Source organism: Emys orbicularis, chromosome 13 (assembly GCF_028017835.1).
Source record: "Emys orbicularis isolate rEmyOrb1 chromosome 13, rEmyOrb1.hap1, whole genome shotgun sequence".
In the NCBI taxonomy this organism is placed as follows: Eukaryota; Metazoa; Chordata; order Testudines; family Emydidae; genus Emys; species Emys orbicularis.
The window spans coordinates 8829753-8852607 of NC_088695.1; the positions used below are offsets into that span (position 1 = coordinate 8829753).

A 22855-nucleotide genomic window follows, 5' to 3' on the forward strand; every position below is an offset into this window, starting at 1 on the left:
CGGTGATAGACATGACAGAGGGTGGATCTCCTCTTCTGAGTGAAAGGGGCTTGCTTTTACATCTCAATGCCTACACCACTATACATCTAGAGTTACCTTGGCTCCCCTTTGAGGTAACATCTCCATCACCTGGAGGCTCAGGCTCAGGGGCTGGTATGGTTAGAGTGGTTCCAGCCACTGGAGAACGTGCCCCTGGGGCTGGTCTCAGAGGGGTGTGATGAAGCGGGAATGTTCTGAATGTTTTCTCTGAATACGGAGTGTGTGCCTCAGTCTCCCCATGTGTTACTCAAGTATCAAGCTGGTGGGATACAGGTGTGTGATCATTGCTGAGACCTCTAGAGGGTAGGTGTCACTGAAGAGTGGCTCCCTGGGCATAGAGAATGGCCAAAATTCGGTATCCTGGCAAGCCAACCCGGAGCCGGTCCTCTGCAAGGAGCCAGGCGAAGGTGCTGGAGAACAGCGAGAAGGGGGAGGCCACGAGACCTGTTTTCCAGGGGGAAAGGGAAAGCATGGAGGAGGGCCAGCCGGACATCACTGAGGACGGCGGGCTGGAAGTGGGTCAATCTCTTGGTTCGGGACTCAGAAGGGAGAGTCCAGGGCTCGGGACTCTGGATTCCCCCCCAGATGAACTTTGCTAAATGCTCCTGATTTCTGTGCTAACAAGCTCTGTTCTATGCTGTTTTCCCAGCAACCAATAAACCCTTCTGTTTTCCAAGCTGGCTGAGAGTCACAGCTGACTGTGGAGGTGGGGTGCACGGCCCCTGTGAGGAGCGGGTCAGGCTTCTCCTTAGGCTGCCCCCGGGGTTCAGGCTGGGGCCACACGCTCAGGAGGTGGGGGGGGAAGTTGGGGGTGCTCAGGGGCTGGGGTCCTGCCCCTATAGGGGGGGAGGCTTGCCTCCCTCAGCCCTAGATTCACCCCCCCCGCTGGCTGTATCCCGTTCTTATCCCCGGCTCCTAGTCCCAGGCAGGGGGGAGTGAAACAATCTTAACAGTGGGTGTGCTGAGATACAGTGAACCAAACTGTAAACCATGGATAGGATGGAAACCCCTTCAAGCAAGGGGGTGCAGCAGGGCCCCACCAGCCTAGATCCAGCAACTGTGCTGCCCCCAGCCCTGATTAGGCCCCTGGGCCCCTCTCCTTCCCTGGCCCCCAGCTGGGCCCCCCACCCAACATTCAGTTTGGCCCCGGCCCACCTTCTGCTCCCCCTATTTGTCCCCCTCAGATTTCACTGAGCTGCAGCCTCCGTCCACACCAGCGTGGCCTGGGGCAGGGAAACAAAAAGCAGCAGAAGGGGGTGGGGAGGATGGGCGGTAAAGTGATCCTGCCCCCGCCCCGCACACACCGAGAACTGGCGGCAGCTTTCCCGGGCCCAGGGCAGGGAATCGCAGCCAGCTCCGCTGGGAGCAGCCTGGGGCCAAATCCTCCCCCTGCAGCCCGGGTGAGACGGGGGGCGGGTCTCTCTCACCTTCCCTCCGAGCGGGGCCCCCTGGGGCAGGGGCCGGGCCGGGCCGGGCCGGGAAGGGGCCCTGGCCAGGCTGGGGGCTCTGCCCTGGGAGAGGCTCCTGGGGAGCAGCGGGAAGGGCCCTGCTGGAGATTCCCCTCTCCCGGCTGCAGCCAGGGCTCCGGGCTCCCAGCACCAGCTGCCGGGGATCTCGCCAGGAGCCTGGGAGCCAGAGTCACCGCAGCGGCTGCCAGTCACTTCCTGCTGCCGGGACTGAGCCCAGCAATCGCTCCCCCCAGAGAGGACTTAACCCCCCCCCGGGTGCAATCGAATAGCAGAAGGATCTGAGTCCTCGCTCCCTCTTCCTTCACCCAGAGCCTGCCTCACCTGGAGGGCTCCCCTTCCACTCTCCTGTGTGGCAAAGTCCTTATAACCCCGACAAGGCTGGGCCCAGGCTTCCTGAGGGGCTCGCCCCCCAACCTGGTTGTGACCACTCAGGACATGGGCTAGAGCGTCCCCACTCCGGGTCCTTTCTCCACTCTGGACGCTACCCTGACCTCTTCCCTGACCATTGTCTATAGTTCAGAACAAATGTAATTTTTACAAAACAGCAATTAATAAAATAAATAGGGACACAATCGGAAAGGCAAAAGGAAAACTCTTAGCCCCACTCTGCAGGGCCAGATGAACTTTTCGTGGGCACGGTGCCAAACATACTTGTGGGCCCGCACGGGGCAAGGTGCAGGGGGCGGAATGGTCAGTCTCCAGAGTGAAGGGCGGGCTGGGCACAATGAGGCAGGAGCGGCCCCACTCTATATCGCCCAGCAGAGGGCACTGTTTACAAACCAGCCCAGCGCTGTGCTGCCAGCGTGTCCCTTACCTTTGCAGATTCCCCTTACCTTCCCTTACCTGCCCAGAGCCCCATCCTTGTGCCAGCACTCCCTCGCCCTGAGACCTCCCCCGCTGGCCTCCCACCACAGCTGCACAGCACCCTGCACACCACACCGGTCGCCCAGTGCCCCCCGCCCATAGACCTCCCCACTGCCCACCTCCTTCCTCAGTCCCACCATCACAGCAGCACAGCACCCATGTTCCTGAGGGGATTATGCACCAAACAATTCAAAATTCTGCACACACTATTTTAAAATTCTGCACATTTTATTTGTCAGTAAATAAATGTGGAGGCTCCAACACGGCAGTGGGGAGCAAAGGCCACTGGTTGCATGGAGGTGGGAGATCACCCTGCAGCCTCCCCCCACCCCACCGCACCGCACCCTGGGACAGGGACTCGGCAGTCAGGCTGCACCTGACCCTGACACAGCGCAAGGGCCAGGCCTGCCCCAGAAACACCCTGGGGCCCTGCCCCCCTGTGCCAGTCACACCAGGTGTGGGTGAGCAGGCTCAGCCTGGCAGCAGGATCCGAGTGCAGAGGGACTTAGTGTGGGGAGATCCAGGTGGGGTAAGAGAGTTCTCTGTGGGGCAATCTGGGTGCGGGTGGCTCAGTGGGAGATCTGGATGCACAGAAGCTCATTGAGTGGTTCCAGGTGCAGGGGCAATGGGACTCTGCAGGGGATCCAGGTGAAGGTGTTTGGGGCTCAGCAGGGGGGTCTACATGTAGGAGACGTGGGGTTCATTTGGATGGGGGTCCAGGTGCAGGTGGTTGGGGCTCAGTGGGGAGGGTGACTGGGGGGATCATCGGGGTACAGATGCAGGGGAGGTGGGGCTTGTCAGGGTGAGGGTTCGATGGGCCTGCTTGACAGGGGAGCCCAGCTTCTGCCAAGGGGACGCCACATGCTGGGCTCCAGCTTCCCTCCCTGCCCCCGCTTCCCCTATTCCCTTCTCTTCCCCATCCCATGCCCCTTGCCCACCACTCCATCTCCTCCCCATCTCACTCCCATCCTTCCCCCCTGCCTCTTTCCCCCTGCCCACTCTTCCCCTTTTGGCAAGAAGAGCCGTTCTCCTCCCCAGCTGCTCCTCACTCTTTGTCTGCCCCTTGCACGTATCCCCTGCTTTCCCCAGGTGTATCCATCTCTCACTGCATGCCTGAGAGCCCTGCTGCTGGAGCAGGCTGACAGCTGGCAGGGATGCTACGGAAACAGTGGGTCAAACTCTGCTCTGAATATCAGCAACTCCTCAGCATCCAACTCTGCAATTGGCTCTCCGGGTGGAAGGGACTCGGCTGAGCACCTGTGTACAGATCTTTGCGTGGGGCGAGCAGACGCGTCCCGTCCTAAACTGAGAACATGGACAGGATGCCTCCCAGGGCACCCCTAAGTCGCAGCACCAACCTCTGTCCCTCCCACTGGTTCACAGGGGAACTGGGGGTCCCGGCCCCGAACACATTCCTGTCTCCAAGCAAAATTGTGTGTCTGGCATTTCAGGCAGTCCCAGTCCCCTGGCCTCCTGGGCCACTTTCCCCCTGATCTGGTAAGATCCTGCATAGTCAGTTGAGCTTGCAGTCTCTGGAACTTTGCTCTATAATTGCCCGCTCATCCCTGACTACCCCCCCCGCCCCAAAGCTACGGCCTCTCCCTCTCCCTCCTCCCCTCCAGGCTGATCCACCCCTTTCCACCTTGTACTGATCCCCTGCAATAACAACATGGACTGGCTCTCCCCCCGATGCATCTGCCTCCACACATCTGCCTGTTCCAGAAACTGGGGTAGCTGATTGGGAGCAAGTTCAGGATGCTGCAACCTTAAATGCCCCAAACTGCAGATCGTTCAGCTCCAACTATTTCTCCAGCAATTCCACACCCCTACCATGCTCTACACCCCCACCAGGACATGGTGCCCCTGTCTGGGGTATCCCCCATGGACCGTCCTGGGGATACACCCAGCACCGTGCCCATGACTGTATGCAATTAAGTGTATCCCGCCCTGTTTCCCCAGGGATTCGCTTCATCTTATTCATCCCCGCAGTATGAGAGTACACCCCAAACAACTGTTTTGCCACCTGTCCGGGGATTAGAAATGGGTGTGCCAGTCCTGCCACATCGATTCCTAAGGTGCCCCGTCCCAAAAGACTATGCCATATGATCACCTGATCCTCACGAGTTAGATCCTCCATTTCCCTGCCTACGTCCACTAGCCACAGCACAAACTGATCCCAATCCTCCTGGGGTACTTTTCCCAAACGGCCCAGTAATGCCTCCCGGTCCTTCAGGGAAAAGGGGCGGATTTCTGCCTGTTCTACTTCTTGTGGGGCATGGTCCCCCCACCCTGCAACCGGGGACACTATTCCTGCCTCCTGCAGTCCCTCCCGGATAGCCTCTCTTGCGGCGGCTGTAACAGTGGATCGCCGGCTTACAACGTCCACTGGCAGTGGTGGGTACAGTGTTTTTTCAGGGTAGGGTGGTGGAGGTGTTTCCATCGGCTCCATTAGGGGGTGGATGGTTTGGGGTCTCCAAATCCATTGCCCCAATGTTTACATTGATACGATTCCTCCTCTAAGTCTCCTACTCTTCCCAGCAGTTCCTCTCTCTCTCTCTCCAGATTGCCTCACAAGACTCCTTTATCCGTGCAGCATCCCGTGCTTTCAAATCCGGTACCTCTGCCGCTAACACGGATTTTTCTGTTAAAATCCACTGCTGTTCCACAATCCCCTCCAAAGCCTTAATGTGTTTGAGGAGATTGGCTTCCCTTTTTACCCAGTATGCCATCCCAGCACACAAACCTTGTAATACCATTCCCTTTTTCCTACACTCCTTTCCCTTAGGGTCTCCCAAAACCGCCCCCATCTCCTTCTCAAACTCATCCCAGGTAGACCCCTGCACCTGCTATGGGCCCTGATTCTTGCTTATCCATTTGTTCAAAAAATCCATTATCCCAGCTGGCCAGAACCCGCAACTACCATCACGAGAGTTCGCCATACCCCCTCCAAGCAGCTGCGAGGACTGTTGAGGAGGGGGACTTACAGGCTGCCACTCACATATCCAGTGCGATGCATCTGAGTCACGGCACCAAGATGTTAGGGGGCTTATTCCTTCACCCTTTCGCTTACCCCGTCCTTCCAGCATAAACAGAGAGCAGCAATACCCAAAGTCCGGAGGTGCAAACAAGTCAATGTTTATTAGGGTGACCTTCCAGCAAGCTTAAACCCAAGTTCCTTTTCCTTATTTTCAAATCCGAACTTACTTCCTGTATGCCCCTAATTTATATATAATATTCTTAGCTATACCTTAACCAATCAGTCTCCTAAATTTTACTTAACCAATCCTGATTGTAACATGATTAGTTAGCCAATTATATCCCACCACCTTAATTAGTTTACACCCAGCCAAATTAATTATACAGCAGACAGAAACAATCACAGAACCAGACAGAGACCATGCAAATAAACACAGCAAAGTGGTAACTAGAATGACAAAACAATACAGAAGTGAGGTTTTCACAACTACAGCTGTAAAGACATAAGGGTTTCCCAGCTGTGTCTATTGCTAAGTGAGTTCTTACCAGACAGAAAGCTATCAAAGTAAAATTCCTTTTACATCTTCTAGGCTCTTCCCTTTCTCTGGAGGTGATAGGAAGTTGTTCCGATCTAACAGCCCCAGATTGCCTTATTTCAACTAGTTTGGAATGTGAAGATGTGACCGTTCGCTTCCCAGATTATGGCTGCCTCTGCTGCTTGGCCAAAGGCATTAGCCCAAGAACAGGGCCTCAGACTGTCACAGTGAGAGAAGGCCTTACACAGATTCTTTTATACCTCTATAACTAGCTAAATAATAAACATATACCTACATTCTGAAAGTATAGGCCTTTACAGACAGGCTTGAATATCTATATCCTAACGATTTCATCATGCTCTAGTCCAATGTTCAATATCAGGGCGGCCCAGAGAGGACTGGAGATCTCAGTCTTACAACTCAAACTCCCCACGAATAAAGCTTAAGAAGATCTGAGATGAAAGGATCAGGTCCCAAGAGTTTATATAGACATTTTTGCAGCCTCTCGACAGCAGGCAGTCCTTGGGGGAACAATAGGTTTTGGAAATACACTCCTATTTCCCAAGCATCACAGGTAATAAAATGACATGGATTAACATAAGGTAATTATCCATAAAGCTGTTCATAGACAGTTTACCACAAACTTTAAAAAGATATATACATAAGGACATTATTACACCCAAGTATCATTTAAATGTTAATATTTCCTTTTGACTTCTGAATTAACAAAATACAGTCCTAGGCAGGAACCCTTTGATTACACTGTCATTCTGTAACAAGATATAGGTAAACAGAGACTACTACAATTACTATATTCTAGGGCTGTCAAGCGATTAAAAAAATGAATCGTGATTAATCGCGCTGTTAAACAATAACAGAATACCATTTATTTAAATATTTTGGATGTTTTAGATATTTCCAAACATACGGATTTCAATTGCAACACAGAATACTCTCCATGCATCTGATGAAGTGGGTTATAGCCCACGAAAGCTTATGCCCAAATAAATTTGTTAGTCTCTAAGGTGCCACAAGGACTCCTTGTTCTTTTTACACAATACAAAGTGTACAGTGAGCACTTGATATTTTTATTACAAATACTTGCACTGTAAAAAACAAAAGAAATTGTATTTTTCAACTCACCAACCGTAATTACTTTAGTCCAATCTCTTTATCATGAAAGTTGAACTTACTAATGTAGAATTTTGTACAAAATTCTACCTGCATTCAAAAAGAAAACAATGTAAAACTTTAGAGCCTACAACTCCACTCAGTCCTACTTCTTGTTCAGCCAATCACTCAGAAAAACAAGTTTGATAACAATTTGCAGGAGATAATGCTGCCCACTTCTTGTTCACAATGTCACCTGAAAGTGAGAACAGGCATTCTCGTTGCACTACTGCAGCCAGCGTCACAAGATATTTCTGTGCCAGATGCTCTAAAGAGTCATAGGTTCCCTCCTGCTTCAACCACCATTCCAGAGGACATGCATCCATGCTAATCACGGGTTCTAATCGATAACAATCCAAAGCAGACCAGACCAACACATGCTCATTTTCATCAACTGAGTCAGATGCCACCAGCAGAAGGTTTGTAAAACAGAACAGGGGACATACAATTCTCCTTCAAGGAGTTCAGTCACAAATTGAATTAATGCATTTTTTTTAAAAATGAGCATCGTCAGCATCGAAGCATGTCCACTGGAATGGTGGCCAAAGCACGAAGGGACATATGCCTGTTTAGCATATCTTGCACATAAATACCTTGTATTGCCAGCTACAAACGTGCCATGCAAACACCTTCTCACACTTTTGGGTGACATCATAAATTAGAAGCAAAACAGCATTCTCTCTCTCGTAAATGTAAACAAACTTGTTTGTCATAGCGAGTGGCAGAGAAAGAAGTAGCACTGAGTTGACCTCAAGGCTATACAGTTTTTAATTGCTTTATTTTTGAGTGCACTTATAGCATTAAAATAATCGATGTTTCTAAGTTACACTTTCCTGATAAAGAGATTGCTCTACAGTACTTGTATGAGGTGAACTGAAAAATACTACTTCTGTTTTGCATGTTTACAGTACAAATATTTGTAATAAAAAATAATATCAAATGAGCACTGTACACTTTCTCTTCTTTGTTGTGATGGAAATCAATATATATGAAAACGTAGAAAAACATCCAAAAACATTTAACAAATTCCAATTGGTATTCGATTGTTTAACAATGTGATTCATCGAGATTAATTTTTCTAATCACAATGAATTTTTTTGAGTTAATCAAGCGACTTAACTGCAATTAATCAACAGCACTACTATCTTCTTCCAATTTTTTAACAACACCAGTTTACATTCAAAGTTCTAGGCTCTGTTTCTTGGAATGGCCCCAAATACATTTACACACATTTCTAACATGTTTCAAAAGGTTGGAGCTGATTTTTAACAAAGTCTGACCTATGTAGGAAACTTTTTCCAGTCTGAACTCTGATGGGGTCTCTCACCTGTGTGGATCCTCTGAGTGTTATAAGATTTGATCTTTCTGTGAAACTTTTCACATGGTCCAAACACTTATGGGGTCACTCTCCTGTGTGGATTGCCCAATTTGGAATAAGTTTTGACCTCCATTTAAAACATCTTTCACAGGCTAAACAGTTATGGGGTCACTCCTCTGTGTGGATTCTCTGATGTATAACAAGGGATGACATCTATTTGAAACATTTATCTATAGTTTATGCACTTGTGGGGGTCCCTCTCGTGCGTGGATTGCCTGATGTTTAGAAGGGCTGATCTGTTTCTGAAACCTTTCCCAGAGTCTTATGGTCTCCCTCTTTTATGGATTGCTTGATGTTTAACAAACGCTGACCTCAATCTGAAACTTTTCCCACAGTCTAAGCAATTGTGGGGTCTCTCTCCCGTGTGGATTGCCTGATGTTTAACAAGGTCGGACCTCTGTATGAAACTTTTCCCACAATCCAAGCACTTATGGGGTCTCTCTCCGGTGTGGAGTGCCTGATGTCTAATAAGGTCTGACCTCTGTATGAAACTTTTCCCACAGTCCAAGCACTTATGGGGTCTCTCTCCTGTGTGGAACCTCTGATGATTAACGAGGATTGACCTCGATAGGAAACTTTTCCCACAATCCAAGCACTTATGGGGTCTCTCTCCTGTGTGGATTCTCTGATGATTAACGAGGGCTGACCTCGATAGGAAACTTTTCCCACAATCCAAGCACTTATGGGGTCTCTCTCCTGTGTGTATTCTCTGATGTATTAGAAGACTTGACCTCTTTATGAAACTTTTCCCACAGTCCAAGCACTTATGGGGTCTCTCTCCGGTGTGGATTGCCTGATGTTTAACAAGGTCGGACCTCTGTATGAAACTTTTCCCACAATCCAAGCACTTATGGGGTCTCTCTCCTGTGTGGATTCTCTGATGATTAACGAGGGCTGACCTCCATAGGAAACTTTTCCCACAGTCTAAGCACTTATGTCCCTCTCCGGTGTGGATTTTCTGATGCATAAGAAGGTGTGATCTCTGTATGAAACTTTTCCCACAGTCCAAGCACTTATGGGGTCTCTCTCCGGTGTGGAGTGCCTGATGTCTAATAAGGTCTGACCTCTCTATGAAACTTTTCCCACAATCCAAGCACTTATGGGGTCTCTCTCCTGTGTGGATTCTCTGATGCTTAACGAGGGCTGACCTCGATAGGAAAGTTTTCCCACAATCCAAGCACTTATGGGGTCTCTCTCCTGTGTGGATTCTCTGATGATTAACAAGGGCTGACCTCCATAGGAAACTTTTCCCACAGTCTAAGCACTTATGTCCCTCTCCGGTGTGGATTGTCTGATGTTTAACAAGGTCGGACCTCTGTAGGAAACTTTTCCCACAATCCAAGCACTTATGGGGTCTCTCTCCTGTGTGGATTCTCTGATGATTAACAAGGGCTGACCTCCATAGGAAACTTTTCCCACAGTCTAAGCACTTATGTCCCTCTCCGGTGTGGATTGTCTGATGCATAAGAAGGTGTGATCTCTGTAGGAATCTTTTCCCACAATCCAAGCACTTATGGGGTCTCTCTCCTGTGTGTATTCTCTGATGTATTAGAAGACTTGACCTCTGTATGAAACTTTTCCCACAGTCCAAGCATTTATGGGGTCTCTCTCCGGTGTGGATTGCCAGATGTCTAACAAGGACTGATCTCCATGTGAAACTTTTCCCACAGTCTAAGCACTTGTGAGTTCTCTCTCCTGTGTGGACTGCCTGATGTATTAGAAGACTTGACCTCTGTATGAAACTTTTCCCACAATCCAAGCACTTGTGGGTTCTCTCTCCTGTGTGGATTCTCTGATGTATAAGAAGGTGTGATCTCTGCAGGAAACTTTTTCCACAATCTAAGCACTTATGGGGTCTCTCTCCTGTGTGGATTCTCTGATGATTAACAAGGGCTGACCTCTGTATGAAACTTTTCCCACAGTCCAAGCACTTATGGGGTCTCTCTCCGGTGTGGATTGCCTGATGTTTAACAAGGGCTGACCTCCGTATGAAACTTTTCGCACAGTCCAAGCACTTATGGGGTCTCTCTCCGGTGTGGATTGCCTGATGTTTAACAAGGGCTGACCTCCGTATGAAACTTTTCGCACAGTCCAAGCACTTATAGGGTATCTCTCCAGTGTGGATTGCCTGATGTTTAACAAGGGCTGACCTCCGTATGAAACTTTTCCCACAGTCCAAGCACTTATGGGGTCTCTCTCCGGTGTGGATTGCCAGATGTCTAACAAGGACTGATCTCCATGTGAAACTTTTTCCACAGTCTAAGCACTTGTGGGGTCTCTCTCCTGTGTGGACTGCCTGATGATTAACGAGGGCTGACCTCCATAGGAAACTTTTCCCACAGTCCAAGCACTTATGGGGTCTCTCTCCGGTGTGGATTGCCTGATGTCTAACAAGGGCTGATCTCCAGGTGAAACTTTTCCCACAGTCTAAGCACTGATGTGGTCTGTCCCCTGTGTGGATTTTCTGATGTGTAATCAGCGCTGACTTCCAAATCAAACAATTCCTGCCCTCCAGGTACTGAGAGGATCTGTCTCCCAGGTGGCTTCTCCCATGGTTAGCAAGATCTGAGCACTTATTGAAGTTTTCCCCACAGTCCAACCATTGAAGTGTTTTCTCTCCAGTGTTTATTGCCTGAAGCGTAACAGAACTGAGGTATTCATAGCGTTTGTCTTCCTTGGGGGTTGTCTCCCTGGCTGTGGGATTCCTGTGTCCTTCCCCATATATAACAAATTCATCCATTTGCTCCCTTAAGGGCTTTCCCAGAAGACTCTTTGACCTCTGCCAATTTCCCCAGGCTTCTCCCTGTTCCAAGCACTGGGAAAATTTCTCTTCAGCTCTTCCCACAAAGGTCCCCTGTGGTCCCCCATGCCCAGAAACTTCCTGCTGTTGATTCCCATCCTTATTCTCACTCACTCTCTTGTAACCTGCTGGGAGAGAGACAATCCAGACAGGAGTCATTGTGCTGAGGAGAAATCAAGAGGAATAGCACCAAGGGAAAACCCACCATACTAAAGCTGCACAGACAGAGCAATTGGATTCTGCCTCCACATCCCACACAAACTTTTACAGAGAAGGAAAGTAGGGCAGGAAACTCCTGCAGTTAACAGGACACATGCGAAGCGATATCAGTGATATCTGCTGCCTGCAACCCTGCCCTGGATGAGATGAGGAAGGAACTGAGGGCACTTACTGATACCTCATTTTTGGGATTCTCAACTTTTTCCTTCATTCACCAGATGGTTTGTGTGTCAGTCCTCACCTGTGTGGGCGCCTCTTGGGATCTCTCTTCCCTCACAGGCCTGGAGATCGGGTACCCACGGCTCTTTCCCTTGTTCCAGATGAGTGATCAGGTCAGGTTTGGGAATGGAGAATCCTGTGCAGGGAGTCAAGTATCAGGGGATAGCCGTGTTAGTCTGTATGTACAAAAACAACAAGGAGTCTGGTGGCACCTTAAAGACTAACAGATTTATTTGGGCATAAGCTTTCGTGGGGAAAAACCTCACTTCTTCAGATGCATAGAGTGAAAGTTACAGATGCAGGCATTATAGATTCATAGATTCTAGGACTGGAAGGGACCTCGAGAGGTCATCGAGTCCAGTCCCCTGCCCGCATGGCAGGACCAAATACTGTCTAGACCATCCCTGATAGACATTTATCTAACCTACTCTTAAATATCTCCAGAGATGGAGATTCCACAACCTCCCTAGGCAATTTAATCCAGTGTTTAACCACCCTGACAGTTAGGAACTTTTTCCTAATGTCCAACCTAGACCTCCCTTGCTGCAGTTTAAGCCCATTGCTTCTTGTTCTATCCTTAGAGGCTAAGGTGAACAAGTTTTCTCCCTCCTCCTTATGACACCCTTTTAGAAACCTGAAAACTGCTATCATGTCCCCTCTCAGTCTTCTCTTTTCCAAACTAAACAAACCCAGTGCTTTCTGCCTTTAATCATTCTTGTTGCTCTTCTCTGGACCCTTTCCAATTTCTCCACATCTTTCTCGAAATGCGGTGCCCAAAACTGGACAAAATACTCCAACTGAGGCCTAACCAGAGCAGAGTAGAGCGGAAGAATGACTTCTCATGTCTTGCTCACAACACACCTGTTAATACATCCCAGAATCATGTTTGCTTTTTTTGCAACAGCATCACACTGTTGACTCATATTTAGCTTGTGGTCCACTATAACCCCTAGATCTCTTTCTGCCGTACTCCTTCCTAGACAGTCTCTTCCCATTCTGTATGTGTGAAACTGATTTTTTCTTCCTAAGTGGAGCACTTTGCATTTGTCTTTGTTAAACTTCATCCTGTTTAACTCAGACCATTTCTCCAATTTGTCCAGATCATTTTGAATTATGACCCTGTCCTCCAAAGCAGTTGCAATCCCTCCCAGTTTGGTATCATCCGCAAACTTAATAAGCGTACTTTCTATGCCAATATCTAAGTCGTTAATGAAGATATTGAACAGAGCCGGTCCCAAAACAGACCCCTGCGGAACCCCACTCGTTATGCCTTTCCAGCAGAATTAGGAACCATTAATAACAACTGAGTACGGTTATCCAGCCAGTTATGCACCCACCTTATAGTAGCCCCATCTAAATTGTATTTGCCTAGTTTCTCGATAAGAATATCATGCGAGACCGTATCAAATGCCTTACTAAAGTCTAGGTATACCACATCCACAGCTTCTCCCTTATCCACAAGACTCGTTATCCTATCGAAGAAAGCTATCAGATTGGTTTGACATGATTTGTTCTTTACAAATCCATGCTGGCTGTTCCCTATCACCTTACCACCTTCCAAGTGTTTGCAGATGATTTCCTTAATTACTTGCTCCATTTTCTTCCCTGGCACAGAAGTTAAACTAACTGGTCTGTAGTTTCCTGGGTTGTTTTTATTTCCCTTTTTATAGATGGGCACTATATTTGCCCTTTTCCAGTCTTCTGGAATCTCTCCCGTCTCCCATGATTTTCCAAAGATAATAGCTAGAGGCTCAGATACCTCCTCTATTAGCTCCTTGAGCATTCTAGGATGCATTTCATCAGGCCCTGGTGACTTGCAGGCATCTAACTTTTCTAAGTGATTTTTAACTTGTTCTTTTTTTATTTTATCTGCTAAACCTACCCCCTTCCCATTAGCATTCACTATGTTAGGCATTCCTTCAGACTTCTCGGTGAAGACCGAAACAAAGAAGTCATTAAGCATCTCTGCCATTTCCAAGTTTCCTGTTACTGTTTCTCCCTCTTCACTAAGCAGTGGGCCTACCCTGTCTTTGGTCTTCCTCTTGCTTCTAATGTATTGATAAAAAGTCTTCTTGTTTCCCTTTATTCCCGCAGCTAGTTTGAGCTCATTTTGTTCATTATATACTGAGACACGGAGAGAAGGGAGTTACTTCGCAAGTGGAGAACCTATGTTGACAGGGTCAATTCAATCAGGGTGGATGTAGTCCACTCCCAATAATAGATGAGGAGGTGTCAATTCCAGGAGAGGAAAAGCTGCTTCTGTAATGAGCCAGCCACTCCCAGTCCCTGTTCAAGCCCAGATTAATGGTGTTAAATTTGCAAATGAATTTTAGTTCTGCTGTTTCTCTTTGAAGTCTGTTTCTGAAGTTTTTTTGTTCAATGATAGTGACTTTTAAAGTCCTAAGATACAACCGAATTTGCTCCAACCCCTCAGACAGAGACAAACTGTTTCAGTATATAATGCCTGCATCTGTAACTTTCACTCTATGCATCTGAAGAAGTGAGGTTTTTACCCATGAAAGCTTATGCCCAAATAAATCTGTTAGTCTTTAAGGTGCCACCAGACTCCTTGTTGTTTGTGCAGGGAGTGAAATCAGACCAGATCAGGGTGTGCGGACGACTGAGAGCGTCTCTCAGAAAGGACATTCCGTGAGCGGAACCTGTCCCTATGCTCGGGAATGTGGAATCTAAGAGGACAGGAACGTGGTCACTGAGCCCCCTTGGGGGAGGAAGACATCTGGGGAGCTGAGGGGAACTGTGATGCACACCCAGCTATAGTGTTAAACCCCTGCTTATTTCTAAACCTGCAGAACCCAGAGCCCTCCACAGGGCTGGAGCTGTTCCCAAGGAGAAGGGAGAAGAGGGATTCTGTTTGCGACCAAGAAACAACACAGACTGGACAATACACGACTTCTCCGCCTTGCAAGCTAGCGCGGTTGGGTGGGGATGATTTAGTATGTTCCTTAGGGTTTGACTCCCTGGTCTCACTGGAGAGTGATGAGAGAAGAACGTGACCAGTGTCAGACAGGCAGATCCCTCCAGCTTCAAATAATCAAGGGGCCGGGAATCCCTTACCCAGCGAGGTCACCGTCTCGTAGTTCTCCTGCATGACCTCCCTGTAGAGGGCTCTCTGAGAAGGGTCCAGCAGAGCCCCCTGCCCCTGGGTGAAATACACAGCCACATCATCGAAGGTCACCGGCATCTGAAACAACAAGAATTCCCACTCAGAACCTGCTGCCCCAGCCAAAATCCCCCTAGTCACAGGGGAGGAGGGACAGAGAAGCAGAATCCTCCCAGCACCCGGCTCAGAGCAGCCAGGAGGCTTCAGGGGGTGGGGAGAAGGTGAGAGCTCCTTGTCCCTCCCAGCACACAGAGCAGGGCAGGGTCTTCTCATTTCCCACACACCTGCCAGCCACAGGCTGATAGGGGATGCAGAGCTTTGAGCCGGGGACGGGACAGGAATCCCAACAGCTTCCCTTCATATTTCACAGCACCCTCTGGCCAGTGGGGTCAGGCCCCAGCACTGGGAGTCAGGTCAGTTTTCCCAGCCCTGCCCAAGGGGGTGTTTCCTGGTTCAGAAATGGGGGAATGTTCACCCCTCCCCCCACCCACTAATGGGCCTGTTCAGAAAATCAGACCCCGGTTGATCATGTTCCAGCAGGTTTATCACACCCCGTCCCACCCCGGGTGATTAACCCCTCTACAATACCACCACCACCAAAAGCTCCCTGAAAATCCCCTACCTGAGATGGCTCCATCACAGCCATTTCCCTGCCCTGTCTCCTGGAAGACCGGACGATCTGAAGTGAAACGTGGACGTAATTCCTCAGCCTGTCAGAGGAGCAGGAAGATTGGGCAGGTTTCATAAGGGGCTGGAGTTCATGTCAACCCCTAATTCCCCCCAGGCTCTCTCCCTGCAGACAGACGCTCTGATTCTAGGACTCTGCCATGCTGGGAAGAAACCCAGTTAGTTCATTACCATCCCGGCCAGGCCCCCACCCCCCCATTAGAACTAAACCCACCATGTCCCTTCTAAACCTTCCCAGAACAGCATCTCTGAGCCAAACGCTGGAAAAAGAACAGAATCAAAGGAGTCACTTTAGGGCACTGCCCCACAGTGTATTGTAACCCCTCTAGCTCTCCCCCGTCTCCCTCAGTCATGCCCTCGTGCCGTGCTCAGCAGAGTGAGCAACTGGCTTTTCCTCTCTCAGCTCCTCCCCTTGTTCCCAGGAGAGCTGACTGCCCCGGGGGTGCAGGGAATGGATCTGGGCAGGGCTGGGAGCTGGGAACCTCCCTTCACACTTCTTGCTCCTGCTGCCTTTCAAGTCTCTCCACTCTCCCTTTTTATCTTCTTCCCCCACCCTGGGAGAACGGGTGACTGCCCAATTGTCCTGGGCCTTTGCTCTCCTTAGGCAGCTCAGCCACTGACACTGGTAACGGGGGTTCAACCCAGCTGTGTCACTGAGGGCAGCAGCTCTGGGACTCTCAGACACAAGGAGCCCCTCCCCTTGTAGGCCAAACTCCCCAGCTGGTCCCTGAAAGGGGCCCTTTGTGCAGAGTCATTTCCCTGCCCCACTCCAGCCCTTTCCCCAGGTCTCTCCATCACCTGGAGGCTCAGGCGCTGGTATGGTCAGAGTGGTTCCAGACACTGGAGAAAATGCCCCTGGGCTGGTCTCAGAGGGGTGTGATGAAGCGGGAATGTTCTGAATGTTGTCTCTGAATAATGAGTGTGTGCCTCAGTTTCCCCATGTGTTACTCAAGTATCAAGCTGATGGGATACAGGTGTGTGATCATTGCAGAAACCTCTAGAGGGCAGGTGTGACTGCAGAATAGCTGCCTGGGCATAGAGAATGGCCAAAATTCTGTATCCTGGCAAGCTATGGCCGGAGGCTGTCCTCTGCAAGGAGCCAGCCCAAGGTGCTGGAGAACAGCGAGAGAGGGGGAGGCCATGAGACCTGTTTTCCTGGGAAAGAGAGAAAGCACGGAGGAGGGGCAGCCGGACATCACTGAGGATGGGGGGCCGGAAGCGGGTCAGTCCCCTGGTTTGGAACTCAGCGGGGAGAGTCCAGGGCTCGGGACTCTGGATTCCCCCCCAGATGGACTTTGCTGAAAGCTCCTGATTTCTGTGCTAACAAGCTCTGTTCTATGCTGTGTTCCTAGCGACCAATAAACCTTCTGTTTTCCAAGCTGGCTGAGAGTCACAGCTGACTGCGGAGGTGGGGTGTATGGCCCCTATGAGGAGCGGGTCAGGCTTCTCCTTAGGCTGCCCCTGGGGTTGAGGCTGGGGCCACACGCTCAGCGGGTGGGGGGAAGTTGGGGGTGCTCAGAGGCTGCGGTCCTGCCCCTACAGTCGGGGTGGGGGCTTGCCTCCCTCAGCCCTAGATTCACCCCCCACCAGTTGTATCCAGTTCTTATCCCCAGTCCCAGGCAGGGGGGCTGAAACATTCTGTACAGTGGGGGACACTGAGAGCCATTGAACCAAACTGTAAACCCTGGATAGGATGGAAACCCCTTCAAGCCAGGGGGTGCGGCAGGGCCTCACCAGCCTAGATCGAGCGCCTATGCTGCCCCCCAGCCCTGATTGTGCCCCTAGACCCCTCTCCTTCCCCGGCCCACAGCTGGGGCCCCCACCCTGGATTCAGTTTGGCCCCTGCCTACCTTCTGCCCCCCTCAGATCTCCCTAAGCTGCAGGCTCCGTCCGCACCAGCGCGGCCAGGGGCAGGGAAACAAAGCAGCAGATGGGGGCGAGGGGGATGGGTGGTAACGTGATCCTGCCCCCGCCCCGCACACACCTGGAGCTGGCGGCGGCTTTCCCGGACCCAGGGCGGGAATCGCAGCCAGCTCCACTGGGAGCAGCCTGGGGCCAAACCCTCCCCCTGCAGCCCGGGTGTGACGGGGGGGGGTCTCTCTTACCGTCCCTCCGAGCGGGGCCCCCCTGGGGCAGGGGCCGGGCCGGGAAGGGGCCTGGCCGGGCTGGGGGCTCTGCCCTGGGAGAGGCTCCTGGGGAGCGTCGGGAAGGGCCCTGCTGGAGATTCCCCTCTCCCGGCTGCAGCCAGGGCTCCGGGCTCCCAGCACCAGCCGCCGGGGCTCGGGGATCTCGCCGGGAGCCAGAGTCACCGCTGCGAGTCACTTCCTGCTGCCGGGCCTGAGCCCAGCGATCGCCCCCCCCAGAGCCGCCTCCCAGCTGCTCCTGGGTCCTAGCGATCAACTGATCTCCTTGCGCTTCTCCTCTCTGTGTCCAGCTTCTGCTAGACTCACAGACTTTAAGGTCAGAAGGGCCCATCGTGAGCACCTAGTCCAGGGGTTCTCACGAACTAATTTTTGGTGGCCTCAGAGTGCGGCCAGCAACGCTCACTGTTGGCCGCTGACACGTTTCCCTAAAATACTTAATGAACTTTAGGGGAAACCAGTAAACATGCACAGAGGTAAGCAGGTAAATGGTCCTGCTACTGGGGGGAACTTTCCTGACTTAAACACCCCCCCCCCCGTGGAATCAAATAGCAGAAGGATCTGAGTCCTCGCTTCCTTCACCCAGAGCCTGCTGTGACGGGTTGGATCACAGAAACCCCCTTGGGAGCTGCCACCTAATGTGCAAAGACTACCCCTGCTTCTGTTTTCCCTGCCAGCTCAGGACTCCAGCACCCTGTTTTGCTGAGCCAGACACTCCAGTCTGCTCTAACAAAGACTCAGGGTCTGAATCACTTGTCCCAAAGCTGCAAGTTTACCCAAAACCAGCTCACAGGAGTGTGCTTGTCTTTAGCACTCAGATGCCCAACTCCCAATGGGGTCTAAACCCAGATAAGTCCGTTTTACCCTGCATAAAGTTTATGCAGGGCAAACTCATAAATTGTTCGCCCTCTATAACACTGATAGAGAGATATGCACAGTTGTTTGCTCCCCCAGGTATTAATACATACTCTGAGTAAGTTACTAAATAAAAAGTGATTTTATTAAATACAGACAGTAGGATTTAAGTGGTTCAAAGTAGTAACAGACAGAACAAAGTAAGTCACAAGCAAAATAAAATAGAATGCGCAAATCTATGCCTAATCAAACTAAATACAGATAAGTTCCTCACCAGTTCCAGAATCACAGGTTTCAGAGTAGCAGCCGTGTTAGTCTGTATCCGCAAAAATAACAGGAGTACTTGTGGCACCTTAGAGACTAACAAATTTATTAGAGCATAAGCTTTCGTGGGCTACAACCCACTTCTTCGGATGCATATATGGTTCACTCTATATGCATCCGAAGAAGTGGGTTGTAGCCCACGAAAGCTTATGCTCTAATAAATTTGTTAGTCTCTAAGGTGCCACAAGTACTCCTGTTATTTTTGCAGTTCCAGAATGCTCCCTTTTACAGGCTACTCTCCCTTTAGCCTGGGTCCAGCAATCTCTCACAACCCCTGTAATCTGTCTTTGTTTCAGTTTCTTTCAAGTATCCTGGGGGGGTGGAGAGGCTCCTTCTTTAGCCAGCTGAAGACAAAATGGAGGGGTCTCCCCCAGGTTTAAATAGGCTCTCTCTTGTGGGAAGAGACCCCCCTCCTCCCTCCTATGCAAAGTCCAGCTCCAAGATGGAGTTTTGGAGACACCTGGGCAAGTCACATGCCCCTGCATGACTCAGTCTTTACAGGCTGACGCCATTGTCCACATGGTATCTTGCATGTCTCCAGGAAGACTTCTTATGTGGATTGGAGCATTCCAAGATGCATTGTTCCCCAAGTGTTTCCCGATCAGGTACTTAACCTGGCAAATTCCTTCCTAAAGAAGCTGACCAAATGCCTCACCAAGCTTACTTAGAAATCAAGCAAGCATACAGCCCATATTCTTAACCTTAAGTTGAAAATGGTATATAAGTACAAAGGATGAATAGATATAGTAGACCATAACCTTTACGGAGATATGTTACATGGCACAGGCAGCACCAAACATATTTCAGTTATATCATACATACATTTATAAACACCCCCCCATAAAGCCTTATGGGGTACGCTGTCACACCTGCCTCATCTTGAGAGCTCCCCTTCCACTCTCCTGTTTGGCAAAGTCCTCATAACCCCGACAAGGCTGGGCCCAGGCTTCCTGAGGGGCTCGTCCCCCAACCTGGTTGTGACCACTCAGAACACGGGCTAGAGCGTCCCCACTCCGGGTACTTTCTCCGCTCTGGACGCTTCCCTGACCTCTTCCCTGCCCATTGTCTATAGTTCAGAACAAATGCAATTTACAACACAGCAGCTAATAAAAGAAATCAGGAAACAATGGGAAAGGCGAAAGGAAAACACTTCACCCCACTCTGTGGTCGGGGGCGGGAAGCACCAACAGCTTCTCTGGAATGCCAGGGCAGTTCACAGTCTGTCCCTTCCACCTCCCAGGCCTCCTGCCCAGGCCCTGGCTGTGCTGCAGAGATGCTGCAGGTCAGACACGTGCTCTGGCGGTGGCCACACGCCCGCAGGCTCTAGGTGACAGGACCTTTCTTCCCAGTGTCCCCAGAAAGGTGCAAATCCAGAGGACAAATAAAAAGCCCCCAAATTTAGTAATCTCTGTAAGCTGATTGCGGGGGGCAGGGGGACAAACTCATGATCTTTGAGCATGTCTGGCTGCTGACCTAGTTCTATCCCTGCCCTCCCCCAGGGTTCCACGGGGTGCAGGCCATGGACTGGGACATCCCCGGGGGGTGGGGGAAACGCCAGTACAACGGGGATGACTTAATCAACTTCCACGTCCAGCCTCGCACCCCTTACCCCTCTCTGCATCTGGACTCCCTCCTGGAGCCATAGCCCTGCTCCCGGCCCTACCTCAAAGGGGTGGGGTGGGGGGGGGCGCAGACAGGGATAAGGGGGGGCACCGCACCCCTACTCTAAAAAGTGTTCCACTGGGCCCAGAGCAATTCCAGCCTCTCCCCCTGTGCTTTGCTGGGCTAAACCAGTCATGGTGGCAGCTGGGATGCTGGGCAGATCCCCATGTTGTGAACTCCTTAACATGTAACCAGTAGAATTTTAATAGTTGAAACAGTTACTTTTTACATGCTATTTTCATCCCTAGTCTGGACACCTGCCTTGTAGCTTCTGAGCCCTTAGGCAGAATGCTCCGCAAACCCCCAAAGCTTCCCTATTTCCAGTAAAAGAATTCCCCTCTGGCTGCTGGGTGGGGCAGCCCCTCCCCCTCTTCTGCCTCATGGGGTGGGGGAGTTGCCATTGTATCTTTCCCTCTTCTTCTCCCGGACCCCTTCCCTCTTTCCCTCCCTTCCCCAGCCAATCTGCTCTTGCTCTCACAGCCTCCCCTCCCCACATCCCCTTTCCTTTGCAGTGACCCCTCACTTAGAGTTTCCCTCTATTGTAGCCCTGTTCCCATCCACCCCATAAGTCTTCCCTGATTCCCCTGCATTGCCCCATCTGTCCTGCAGCACCCCGCCTTGCCCACTGCATCTACCCCTGATCCATCCCTCATCCCCCCTCAATACAACCTTATCTACACACACCCTTCCCCTCTTCAGCCCTCTTTCAGCTCTCCACTTCTTCCCCCCCCCCCGCCCCATCCCAGGTGTGGCTGTCCCAGCCCCCAGTGCAGCATGGGTTGGCTTCCCCCCTCCTCTGCACACAATGGGAGATAGGAAACTTCCCTGTAGGAATGTGCTACCTGTACCAGTTGCTGATCTGTAACTGGTTTATAAGAAATGGCTATTGTAAAAAAATCTGCTCTCTGGTGTAGCAAATGACTAGAGATAACAGTTTGTCCCCTGCACTCTTTTCTTGTTCCCTGCACTCATGGCAGAACTAAGTATTATCTAGACCATTCCTGGCAGGTGTTTGTCAGGTGCCCGCCCCCCCCCCCCCCGACCAGTCAATTTTTGCCCCCTGCTCAGACCCTGGCTGTCCCCCCTTCTCCGATTTGTCCCCTTTGGCCCTTTTTAACCCCTGTAAAAAGCAGTCAGCACAATCCCATGCTTAGTAAGGGCAGTGGCTTCAGCAGATGTTACTGAGCATGCTCAGTCCACCATAAGTAGCACATCCATACAGGGAGCAGTTTTCTGTACTGCACCTGCGGGAGAGTTAATTAATCCACCCCAATGGGCGATAGCTGCTATGTCTGTGGGAGAAGCTCAAAAAATAAATAAATGCCAATTGACTCTCCTACGGCAGGAGGCAGGCAAATGGGAAATGCCAGCCAGAGAGGATTTCCCTGATAGATAAGATTTCCAACTCTCCCGGACTAGGCGCCATTGCCACAAATGGTGTCTGATCCAGGAGAGTTGGCAACCCTACTGGCACATGAAATTTTTTTCTCAAAGGCCCTAGAAAAGGCTAAAAAGCTGAAGAATGATCAGCTCTGGTCTGAGCATGGGCAGCAGGTATAGCAGGCCGGGGGAAGGGAGGCTAAGCAATGGTGGTTGAAGCATGAAGGGACAGAGGAATCCTTAGCGCATCTGGCATGTAAATCTCTTTTGACTCCGGCTGCAACAGTGTCATAAGATTGCCTCTTCTCACTTGCAGCATTATCTCCTGCAAATGGAAATAAACTTGTTTGTCTGAGCGATTGGCAGAAGAAGAAATAGCACTGAGTGGACTTACAGGCTCTGAAATTTTACATTGTTTTATTTTTCAATTCAGGTATTTTTTACATAATTCTACAATTGGAATTTCAACTTTCATGATAAAGGGATTGGGCTACAGTACTTGTAATAGGGGAATTGAAAAATACTATTTCTTTTGGGGGGGGTTTACAGTGCAAATACTTGTAATAAAAAATAAAGTGAGCACTGTACACTTTGTATTCTGTGTTGTAATTGAAATAATATATTTCAAAATGGAGACAACATCCAAAAATATTTAGAGAAATGGTATTCTATTATTGTTTAGCAGTTCAAATAATCATGTGATTAATCAGGATTAATTTTTTTAATCATTTGAAATCCCTAGTTCCAATTGATTTCTTTGTTAAAATTATATGGTAAGAAAGAGAAAGGCAGCAATTTTTCAGTACTAGTGGCTGTGACACTTTTGTACTTTTTTGTCGGATTTTGGAAGTGAGTCATTTTTAAGTGAGCCAAGGAGGCAAGACAGATCAGACTCCTGAGAGGGGCGCAGTGGTGGGGAAAGGCTGAGAGCCACTGGCATATAGGACTAACAGAGAGAGCACACTGGAGAACACACAATGGTAGGGGGCGGGGCACTTCAGCAGTTTACTGGACT

At 50.2% G+C, this 22855-nt stretch overlaps 1 protein-coding gene across 1 annotated transcript; it reads right to left on the reverse strand.

The window, feature by feature from the left end:
* Positions 1–349: 349 nt before the first annotated feature.
* Positions 350–14779, reverse strand: LOC135887373 (zinc finger protein 665-like). Its single transcript, XM_065415146.1, has 5 exons — positions 14746–14779; positions 11693–11806; positions 11347–11357; positions 9852–10812; positions 350–483 (listed from the first exon to the last, which is right to left on the reverse strand). The coding sequence occupies exons 1-5, from the start codon at positions 14777–14779 to the stop codon at positions 350–352; spliced, it is 1254 nt and encodes a 417-aa protein (XP_065271218.1).
* Between the last annotated feature and the right edge of the window lie 8076 nt (positions 14780–22855).